The 12,402-nt window shown below is 41.3% G+C and overlaps 1 protein-coding gene across 1 annotated transcript in view; it reads right to left on the bottom strand.

The window, feature by feature from the left end:
• Positions 1 to 12,402, bottom strand: part of LOC133535178 (contactin-3-like) — a 262,937-nt gene that overhangs the window by 90,388 nt on the left and 160,147 nt on the right. Inside the window, exon 11 of the mRNA XM_061874750.1 lies at positions 4,928 to 5,078. Coding sequence (XP_061730734.1) covers positions 4,928 to 5,078 — 151 coding nt within the window. The remainder of the gene's footprint in view (positions 1 to 4,927; positions 5,079 to 12,402) is intronic.

Here is a 12,402-nt window from a genome sequence, read left to right as displayed (position 1 = left end):
GTTCTTTTATTAATTTATTATGGGTCTACTGAAAATATGACCAAAACTGCTGGGTCAAAAGTATAAAGACATTGTACCATATGTCCCGGCAAGAAATCTGCGTTCAAAAGACTCCGGCTTATTAGTGATTCCTAGAGCCCAAAAAAAGTCTGCGGGCTATAGAGCGTTTTCCGTTCGGGCTCCAGTACTCTGGAATGCCCTCCCGGTAACAGTTCGAGATGCTACCGGGGCGGCATAGCTCGGTTGGTAGAGTGGCCATGTCAGCAACTTGAGGGTTGCAGGTTCGATTCCCGCTTGTGCCATCCTAGTTACTGCCGTTGTGTCCTTGGGCAAGACACTTCACCCACCTGCTCCCAGTGCCACCCACACTGGTTTAAATGTAACTTAGATATTGGGTGTCACTATGTAAAGCGCTTTGAGTCACTTGAGAAAAGCGCTATATAAATAAAATTCACTTCAAAAAAAAATTCACAGTAGAAGCATTTAAGTCTCACCTTAAAACTCATCTGTATACTCTAGCCTTTAAATAGACCTCCTTTTTAGACCAGTTGATCTGCCGCTTCTTTTCTTTCTCCTATGTCCCCCCCTCCCTTGTGGAGGGGGTCCGGTCCGATGACCATGGATGAAGTACTGGCTGTCCAGAGTCGAGACCCAGGATGGACCGCTCGGCTGTATCGGTTGGGGACATCTCTACGCTGCTGATCCGCTTGAGATGGTTTCCTGTGGACGGGACTCTCGCTGCTGTCTTGGATCCGCTTGAACTGAACTCTCGCGGCTGTGTTGGAGCCACTATGGATTGAACTTTCACAGTATCATGTTAGACCCGCTCGACATCCATTGCTTTCGGTCCCCTGGAGGGGGGGGGTTGCCCACATCTGAGGTCCTCTCCAAGGTTTCTCATAGTCAGCATTGTCACTGGCGTCCCACTGGATGTGAATTCTCCCTGCCCACTGGGTGTGAGTTTTCCTTGCCCTTTTGTGGGTTCTTCCGAGGATGTTGTAGTCGTAATGATTTGTGCAGTCCTTTGAGACATTTGTGATTTGGGGCTATATAAATAAACATTGATTAATTGATTGATTGACATCAATGTTAATATTGGGTTAGAAGTTTCACTGCAATTAGGCGCTTTTAGCGACCACAGAACTTACCTCCCGAAGGTCTTATCTTTGTCAGTGTGATGTCAGATGAAACAAAAATTGAGCTGTTTGGCCATAATACCCAGGAATATGTTTGGAGGCCTTTAAGCCCATGACCACCATTCCTACTGTAAAGCATGGTGGTGATAGTATTATGTTCTGACCCTGTTTTGCTGCCTATGGAAATACTGCTTTACAGAGAGGACATGGGACAATGAAAAATGAGGATTTCCTCCAAATTTTTCAGGAAAACCCTGATGTTGGGTCTTGGGTGCAGTTGGATGTTCCAACAGGACAATGACCCCAAACACACATCAAAAGTGGTAAAGGAATGGCTAAATCAAGGTAGAATTAAGATTTTGGAATGGTTTTCACAAAAACCTGACTTAAACGTGTGGACAATGCTGAATAAATTGTCAGTACTAGACTTTGACTTGGATTGTTTCTTCGACGCAAAGGATAGTTGGCACGAGCGAGACGTGAATGTGAGTACATATTATTTATTAAACATGTTTTTAATTGTGTCAAATAATCTTGCCTCTCGTCACCATCCCCGAAAAAAGAAGCGTACAACTGAAGCACCGTCGCAGTGCAAGCCAGTTTGTTGTTTATCTTCCTCGGATGCTCTGCTCCTGTGGTCCTACTGTTTTTTTTCGCAACAGGTTTTTTTTCTCCCCCACTAGTGCCTGCACACTTTTCTTTTGTACCTTGAAAGGTTACGTATATATATAGTGTGCTAAATCTCGGTCATCTTGGGAATTGTGCACGTTTTTTCAACACAAAGGATAGTTGGCTTGAGCGAGACGTGAATGTGAGTACATATTATTTATTAAACACTATAACTAAAAAAAGGCAAACAAATGGCGCGCACAATGGCGGAGAACAAACGTGACTAATGAAAAACAAAAGACTAGCATAAAGGCTACAAACTATAAACGTGAAACAAAAACAATCGCACTGTGGCATGAATAACCAAAAAAAAAAACTTACTGTGACATGGTTTTAATGATAATACAGCAATGGCATGGCATGAAGGCAGTTTGAGGAATGTGAAGTTGCCAGGCAGAACACTTGGCAACTGTGGCTTAAATAATAGCAGTGATAATTACCAGCAGGTGTGAGAACTGAGGACAGGGGCGTGACATAAGGGCAAGGTGAAAATCAATGAGTTGCTATGGAAACAAAGAAAACAAGGAAGTGCAAAAGCAAGAACTGAATGTCCAAAAAAATAAAACCAAACATGACAAAAAACAAAACCTGATTCCATGAGCGTGACAGAAACAAGTCAATGTCAGAAAACCTGTTATGGTCCGCAGCCCGGATCATATTCTGTTTGGGTTTTCGAGTCACTTGTGTTTTCTGTTGGTTTTGGATTCATTTGGTTCCTGTTAGTGCACCTCTGAGTTGGCTACCATAGTTACTTATCATTTTCACCTGCCGCTTGTGTTCCGGACACGCACCTGTTTGTAATCACTGACATTATTTAAGCCTGCCTTTTCCAGTCAGTCAGTCTGGCTTCTTTATTTGCGTCACGCGACTGTCACGTAAGTTTTTGCTTGTCTCCTAGCCCCTGCTACTGATCCTAGTCCATGCTAAGTTTCAGCCTTAGCTTCCGGTGAGCTCGGCACCTTATCCAGTCGGTTCTGTACCTGTTCTGTGTTCTTTTATTATTAAAACAAGTCTTTAACTGCATGTCCTGTCCGGATTCGTCCTTTGCATCCGGGGAGAACAAATCCCGCATCACCGAGCGACCCGGCCGTGACAAAACTAACAAATCTAGCTGAACTGCACTAACTTTGTCAAGAAGAATGGTCAAAAATTCTACCTTTTTGAAACCAAGAGCTACTTCTTGGGTACTGATTAATGTGAAGGGCTACCAGTTTGATACACACTTAAATAAATTGCCATAAATAGCCAATTTGCTCAATTTACCTTTAATAGATAAATCTATATATATATATAAAAAAATGGGTATTTCCGTCTGTCATTCCGTCACACATTTATTTTTACTTTTACAGAAGGTGTTTTGTAGAGAATAAATGAAAAACAAACCCTTAAATGAACGGTTTAAAAGAGGAAAAAACAGGAAAAAAATGAAAATTAAATTTTGAAACATAGTTTATCTTCAATTTCGACTCTTTATAATTCAAAACTCAACTGAAAAAAAGAAGAGAAAAACTAGCTAATTCGGATCTTTTTGAAAAAAATTTAAAAATAATTTATTCATCATTAGTAATGTTTCCTGTTTAAGATTAATTTTAGAATTTTTATGACATGTTTTAAATAGGTTAAAATCCAATCTGCATTTTTTTTTTTTTTTAGAATATATAACAAATTGGACCAAGCTACATTTCTAACAAAGACAAATCATTATTTCTTCTAGGTTTTCCAGAACAAAAATTTTAAAAGAAATTCAAAATACTTTGAAATAAGATTTAAATTTGATTCTGAAGATTTTTTAAATTTGCCAGAATATTTTTTTTAAATTTTAATCATAAATATAAATATTTTAAAAATATTATTCGTCGAAAAAACAGGAGCTAAAATGAAGAATTAAATTACAATTTATTTATTATTCTTTACAATAAAAACAATACATTTACTTGAACATTGATTTAAATTGTCAGGAAAGAAGAGGAAGGAATTTAAAAGGTAAAAAGGTACAAGTGTTTAAAAATCCTCAAATAATTTTTAAGGTTGTATTTTTTCTCTGAAATTGTCTTTCTGAAAGTTATAAGTGTCAGGCTTGGACATGGATGGCGTGTGCTCCTTCGAAGCAGCGGGATTACAGGACGAGCCAGGCGTGAATTCAGGTACATGTTTTTTATTTAAACACTATAATCAAATATAATCAAACTAAGGGCGCTCACAAGGAGGAAGAAACTTGGCTAAACAGTACAAACATGAAAAAAAAACACCTGCTCGTTGGCATGAAAGACAATTTAACGATAAACTCAAACAGCACGATGGCAAGACTAAAGACATGAAACAAAAGAGTGCACTGTGGCATAAATACATCAACTTGGAACTGTGGACGAGGACGTGAAGGTTTGAACAGCATGGGTAGGGTGCGTGCGAGTGTGACGATCCCAGAATGATGAACAGAAAAAGAGTGACTTAAGTAGCTGTGATGATTAGTGAAAACAGGTGAGGCTGAGAACAGGTGAAAACTAATGAGGTTGGCATGGAAACAAACCAAACCAGGAAGTGCAAAACGTGACTGAATCTCCAAAATCAAAAACATAACATGACAAAACAAAACATGGTCCATAGGTGTGACAATAAGAAGCAAAGTAAAAAAAAAAATAACTGAATTTATTTAAAAAAGTGAAGACCAAGTCTGTAAAATAATTTTCTTGGATTTTCAAATTCTATTTGAGTTTTGTCTCTCTTAGAATTTAAAATGTCCAGCAAAGCGAGACCAGCTTGCTAGTGAATAAATACAATTTAAAAAATAGAGGCGGCTCACTGGTAAGTGCTGCTATTTGAGCTATTTTTAGAACAGGCCAGCGAGCGACTTATCTGGTCCTTATGGGCGTTGGTGACCCCCTGTTGTAGACGTTTTATAAGCACGAATCCAGGGTCAGCTTGCATCTTGATTACAGATACCAAGCAGAGCGCAAATTGATGCACAACAAGTATTAGCCAAGAAGGATGCCTGCTTCTGCTTTCATTAGTTTTTCCTTCTTGCTCATTATCTCCTCTCATATGCAAACGCGCAGATGCCAAATATACTATTCAAACATGTCTGCCCAGAGTGAAGGGTGGAGGCAGATGCACCGTTTTCCTACCTTTCATTTCTCTGTAGCAATTCGTTGTCCTTTTTCCACAGGCTAATTGCTGGAGGTGAAGCTTGAGGCTTGCATTCGAGAGTGACTTCGCTACCGAAGCCGGCTTTCAGCACTGCCTTTAATGGATTTTTAGAGAAACTGGGAGCTGACGCTGAGGGAGAGAGAGAAAAAGACAGGTCAAAAATTCCAGATCAGCCAGACCAACATGAAGGTATCAACCATTGGATATTTGAACAAATATTTAGAGGGGACTGATGATCATTTACCGTATGTATCGGACTATAAGGCGCACCTAAAATCCTTTTAATTGTCTCGAAACTCATCGGTGCGCCTTATAACCTTATGTACGGAACGATTTGTGTTGTGCTTACCGACCTCCAAGCTATTTTATTCGGTACATGGTGAAATGATGAGACCAGTAGATGGCAGTCACACATAAGAGATACGTGTAGCCTGCAATATGATGATCATTTACCGTATGTATCGGACTATAAGGCGCACCTAAAATCCTTTTAATTGTCTCGAAACTCATCGGTGCGCCTTATAACCTTATGTACGGAACGATTTGTGTTGTGCTTACCGACCTCCAAGCTATTTTATTCGGTACATGGTGAAATGATGAGACCAGTAGATGGCAGTCACACATAAGAGATACGTGTAGCCTGCAATATGATGATCATTTACCGTATGTATCGGACTATAAGGCGCACCTAAAATCCTTTTAATTGTCTCGAAACTCGTCAGTGCGCCTTATAACCTTATGTACGGAACGATTTGTGTTGTGCTTACCGACCTCCAAGCTATTTTACTCGGTACATGGTGAAATGATGAGACCAGTAGATGGCAGGCACACATAAGAGATACGTGTAGCCTGCAATATGATGATCTTTTACCCTATGTATCGGACTATAAGGCGCACCTAAAATCCTTTTAATTGTCTCGAAACTCATCGGTGCGCCTTATAACCTTATGTACGGAACGATTTGTGTTGTGCTTACCGACCTCCAAGCTATTTTATTCGGTACATGGTGAAATGATGAGACGAGTAGATGGCAGTCACACATAAGAGATACGTGTAGCCTGCAATATGATGATCATTTACCGTATGTATCGGACTATAAGGCGCACCTAAAATCCTTTTAATTGTCTCGAAACTCGTCAGTGCGCCTTATAACCTTATGTACGGAACGATTTGTGTTGTGCTTACCGACCTCCAAGCTATTTTATTCGGTACATGGTGAAATGATGAGACCAGTAGATGGCAGTCACACATAAGAGATACGTGTAGCCTGCAATATGATGATCATTTACCTTATGTATCGGACTATAAGGCGCACCTAAAATCCTTTTAATTGTCTCGAAACTCGTCAGTGCGCCTTATAACCTTATGTACGGAACGATTTGTGTTGTGCTTACCGACCTCCAAGCTATTTTACTCGGTACATGGTGAAATGATGAGACAAGTAGATGGCAGTCACACATAAGAGATACGTGTAGCCTGCAATATGATGATCTTTTACCCTATGTATCGGACTATAAGGCGCACCTAAAATCCTTTTAATTGTCTCGAAACTCGTCAGTGCGCCTTATAACCTTATGTACGGAACGATTTGTGTTGTGCTTACCGACCTCCAAGCTATTTTACTCGGTACATGGTGAAATGATGAGACCAGTAGATGGCAGTCACACATAAGAGATACGTGTAGCCTGCAATATGATGATCTTTTACCCTATGTATCGGACTATAAGGCGCACCTAAAATCCTTTTAATTGTCTCGAAACTCGTCAGTGCGCCTTATAACCTTATGTACGGAACGATTTGTGTTGTGCTTACCGACCTCCAAGCTATTTTATTCGGTACATGGTGAAATGATGAGACCAGTAGATGGCAGTCACACATAAGAGATACGTGTAGCCTGCAATATGATGATCATTTACCGTATGTATCGGACTATAAGGCGCACCTAAAATCCTTTTAATTGTCTCGAAACTCGTCAGTGCGCCTTATAACCTTATGTACGGAACGATTTGTGTTGTGCTTACCGACCTCCAAGCTATTTTACTCGGTACATGGTGAAATGATGAGACCAGTAGATGGCAGTCACACATAAGAGATACGTGTAGCCTGCAATACGATGATCATTTACCGTATGTATCGGACTATAAGGCGCACCTAAAATCCTTTTAATTGTCTCGAAACTCGTCAGTGCGCCTTATAACCTTATGTACGGAACGATTTGTGTTGTGCTTACCGACCTCCAAGCTATTTTATTCGGTACAAGGTGAAATGATGAGACCAGTAGATGGCAGTCACACATAAGAGATACGTGTAGCCTGCAAGATGATGATCATTTACCGTATGTATCGGACTATAAGGCGCACCTAAAATCCTTTTAATTGTCTCGAAACTCGTCAGTGCGCCTTATACCCTTATGCACGGAACGATTTGTGTTGTGCTTACCGACCTCCAAGCTATTTTATTCGGTACATGGTGAAATGATGAGACCAGTAGATGGCATTCACTCATAAGAGATACGTGTAGCCTGCAATATGATGATCATTTACCGTATGTATCGGACTATAAGGCGCACCTAAAATCCTTTTAATTGTCTCGAAACTCGTCAGTGCGCCTTATAACCTTATGTACGGAACGATTTGTGTTGTGCTTACCGACCTCCAAGCTATTTTATTCGGTACATGGTGAAATGATGAGACCAGTAGATGGCAGTCACACATAAGAGATACGTGTAGCCTGCAATATGATCATCATTTACCGTATGTATCGGACTATAAGGCGCACCTAAAATCCTTTTAATTGTCTCGAAACTCGTCAGTGCGCCTTATAACCTTATGTATGGAACGATTTGTGTTGTGCTTACCGACCTCCAAGCTATTTCATTCGGTACATGGTGAAATGATGACACCAGTAGATGGCAGTCACACATAAGAGATACGTGTAGCCTGCAATATGATGATCATTTACCGTATGTATCGGACTATAAGGCGCACCTAAAATCCTTTTAATTGTCTCGAAACTCGTCAGTGCGCCTTATAACCTTATGTACGGAACGATTTGTGTTGTGCTTACCGACCTCCAAGCTATTTTATTCGGTACATGGTGAAATGATGAGACCAGTAGATGGCAGTCACACATAAGAGATACATGTAGCCTGCAATATGATCATCATTTACCGTATGTATCGGACTATAAGGCGCACCTAAAATCCTTTTAATTGTCTCGAAACTCGTCAGTGCGCCTTATAACCTTATGTACGGAACGATTTTTGATGTGCTTACCGACCTCCAAGCTATTTTATTTGGTACAAGGTGAAATGATGAGACCAGTAGATGGCAGTCACACATAAGAGATACGTGTAGCCTGCAATACGATGGCAGTCACACATAAGACACAAGTGTAGACTGCATAATGACTCAAGTAAACTACACCAGCATTAGTGAAGTGAATTATATTTATATAGCGCTTTTCTCTAGTGACTCAAAGCGCTTTACATAGTGAAACCCAATATCTAAGTTACGTTTAAACCAGTGTGGGTGGCACTGGGAGCAGGTGGGTAAAGTGTCTTGCCCAAGGACACAACAGCAGAGACAAGGATGGCGGAAGCGGGTTTCGAACCTGCAACCCTCAAGTTGCCGGCACGGCCACTCTACCAACCGAGCTATACCGCCCCACAGTCACATATAAGAGATACGTGTAGCCTGCAATATGATGGCAGTCACACATAAGAGACAAGTGTAAACTGCATAATGACTCAAGTAAACAACACCAGCATTAGTGAATTATATTCACTATATATTCCTAAAACCCAAAAAAAGTCTGCGGGCTATAGAGCGTTTTCCGTTCGGGCTCCAGTACTCTGGAATGCCCTCCCGGTAACAGTTCGAGATGCCACCTCAGTAGAAGCATTTAAGTCTCACCTTAAAACTCATCTGTATACTCTAGCCTTTAAATATACCTCCTTTTTAGACCAGTTGATCTGCCGCTTCTTTTATTTTTTTTCCTATGTTCCCCCCCCTCCCTTGTGGAGGGGGTCCGGTCCGATGACCATGGATGAAGTACTGGCTGTCCGGAGTCGAGACCCAGGATGGACCGCTCGTCGGGACCCAGGACGGACCGCTCGTCTGTGTATCGGTTGGGGACATCTCTACGCTGCTGATCCGCCTCCGCTTGGGATGGTTTCCTGTGAAAGGGACTCTCGCTACTGTCTTGGATCTGCTTTGAACTGAACTCTCGCGGCTGTGTTGGAGCCACTATGGATTGAACTTTCACAGTATCATGTTAGACCCGCTCGACATCCATTGCTTTCGGTCCCCTAGAGGGGGGGGGGGGGTTGCCCACATCTGAGGTCCTCTCCAAGGTTTCTCATAGTCAGCATTGTCGCTGGCGTCCCACTGGGTGTGAATTCTCCCTGCCCACTGGGTGTGAGTTTTCCTTGCCCTTTTGTGGGTTCTTCCGAGGATGTCGTAGTCGTAATGATTTGTGCAGTCCTTTGAGACATTTGTGATTTGGGGCTATATAAATAAACATTGATTGATTATTATGGTGTGTGTGTAAGGTAAGACATATTATCTGCCGTTTTGTTTCGCAATATTATGTTTCGCCATAACTCCTACGCTACCGGCACGCTTTTCGGTCTTTTCGTATTTTTGCATGATTTCATGGACAGTAAATCGATGTCTTACCTGCACCGCGCCGCCGGGGTTCCTGCTGCAACTTGGGAGTAATACACGACCCCGTCGTTACCGTAATGACGGCATAGCTCCCATTTGCTGGCATTTATCTAAGTTTGTTTACGAGTTAGAATCCATTAAAAAGACGTGTTCTTGTCTCTCATTAAGGCGTGTTTATTATAGGCCACATTCCAAAAAAAAGTGCAGTTCCCCTTTAAATTGTGTACATTTTCAAAGGATAAATTATGATATTTTTTAGATAGGGTGGGGCGTAAATTCATTCGCAATCCGGTAACGCCTCCAGACTTGAACATCTTGCAGACATGCTACAAAAAAAATTTTCTGAAGTTTTTCTAAATTTTTTCTAAATTTTTACAAAAAATGTTTAAATTTTTACAAACATTTTTCAACATTTTTACAAAATTTACACTAAAACATATTCAATACATACAATCTAAACAACAAGAAAGTGTTATAAATGATGATTAAAATGATTTGGGTCGCCTTTAAAATCCAAACACACTATATTGCCAAAAGTATTTAGCCACCCATCCAAATGATCAGAATCAGGCGTCCTAAACACTTGGCGTGGCCACAGGTGTATACAATCAAGCTCTTAGGTATGGAGACTGTTTCTACAAACATTTGTAAAAAGAATGGGCCGCTCTCAGTTATTTCCAGCGTGGAACTGTCTTAGGATGTGCCACCTGAGCACCAAATTCAGTCGTGAAATTTCCTCACTCTTAATTATTCCAAAGTCGACTGTATAATAGGAAAATGGAAGAGTTTGGGAACAACAGCAACCCAGCCAACAAGTGGATGCTGAAGCGCATAGTGCAGAGACGTTGCCGACTTTCTGCACGGTCAGTTGCTACGGAGCTCCAAAATGCATGTGACCTACCAATTAGCCCACATACAGTAAGTAGAGAGCTTCACGGAATGGGTTTCCATGGCCATGCAGCTGCATCTAAGCCATACATCACCAAGTCCGATGCAAAGCGTGGTATGCAGTGGTGTACAGCTGGACTCTAGAGCAGTGGAGACCCATTCTCTGGAGTGATGAATCACGCTTTTTCATCTGGTAATCCGATGGCCGAGTCTGGGTTTGGAGGTTGCCAGGAGAACGGTACATTTCAGAATGAATTGTGCCGAGTGTAAAATTTGGTGGAGGAGGAATTATGTTGTGGGGTTGTTTTTTCAGGTATTGGGCTTGGACCCTTAGTTCCAGTGAAAGGAACTTTGAATGATCCAGGATACCAAAACATTTTGGAAAATTCCATGCTCCCAACATTGTGGGAACAGTTTGAAATGGACCCCTTTTCTTGCAACATGACTGTGCACCAGTGCACAAAGCAAGGTCCATAAAGACATTGATGACAGAGTCTGGTGTGGATAAACTTGACTGGCCTGCACAGAGTCCTGACCTGAACCCGATGGAATGCATTTTGGATGAATTAGAACGGGGACTGATATAGCGCTTATATAGCGCTTTACATAGTGAAACCCAATATCTAAGTTACATTTAAACCGGTGTGGGTGGCACTGGGAGCAGGTGGGTAAAGTGTCTTGCCCAAGGACACAATGGCAGTGACTAGGATGGCGGAAGCGGGAATCGAACCTGCAACCCTCAAGTTGCTGGCACGGCCACTCTACCAACCGAGCTATACCGCCCCACCAGAGCCAGTCATTCTCGACCAACATCAGCATGTGACCTCACCAAAGCGCTTTTGGACGAATGGTCGAACATTCCTTCCCAGAAGAGTTGAAGCTGTAATAGCTGCTCAAGGTGGACCGACATCATATTGAACCCTGTGGGTTAGGACCAGAGGTGGGTAGTAACGCGCTACATTTACTCCGTTACATCTACTTGAGTAACTTTTGGGATAAATTGTACTTCTAAGAGTAGTTTTTATGCAACATACTTTTACTTTTACTTGAGTATATTTATAGAGAAGAAACGCTACTTTTACTCCACTCCATTTATCTGCAATCAGGTCGCTACTCGCTACTTTTTTTTTTATCGATCTGTTGATGCACGCTTTGTTTGTTTTGTTTTTGTCAGACACGCATTCAAAGTAGGAACTACGCAGTCCTGCGTTTCACCAATCAAATGCAGTCACTGGTGACGTTGGACCAATCAAAAAAAACCAGGCGGTCACGTGACCGTCACACGTCGAATCCGACATGTTGAAAAACTTATTGGGGTGTTACCATTTAGTGGTCAACTGTACGGAATATGTACTGTACTGTGCAATCTAATAATAAAAGTTTCAATCAATTAACCAATCAATCAAAAGTGTAAAGGAAAAAAGACACTTTTTATTTCAACCGTAATTCTGCCTAAAAACTGATCGCACAGTTCCTGTCTTCACAATAAAAGCGCCGCTCCATTGCGCCTGCGCTAACAAAATAAGAGTCTCCGAAAGCCAGCCCAAACAAGCTAGCAAGCTACGGAGTTTGCCGCCAATGTATTTCTTGTAAAGTGTATAAAAACCAATATGGAAGCTGGACAAATAAGATGCCAAAAACCAACGACTTTCATGTGGAATTAGACAGGAAGGAGGAACTTTTTTTCTCCTCCATTTGAAAACCAGGACGTTTTCAGCACTATACTGTCTGATTCCAATCAATGCAAGTCATCAGAATCAGGTAATACACCAACTTATATTCTTGTCTTCATGAAAGATAGGAATCTATATGTTAAACATGCATGTATATTCATTAAAACACCTTTAACATGTCAACAAAAACGGCAAAATAAATAAATATAAATTATATACTGTATA

Source organism: Nerophis ophidion, linkage group LG16 (assembly GCF_033978795.1).
Source record: "Nerophis ophidion isolate RoL-2023_Sa linkage group LG16, RoL_Noph_v1.0, whole genome shotgun sequence".
NCBI classification, from domain to species: domain Eukaryota; kingdom Metazoa; phylum Chordata; class Actinopteri; order Syngnathiformes; family Syngnathidae; genus Nerophis; species Nerophis ophidion.
This window is presented reverse-complemented; position numbering and strand designations above follow the sequence as displayed.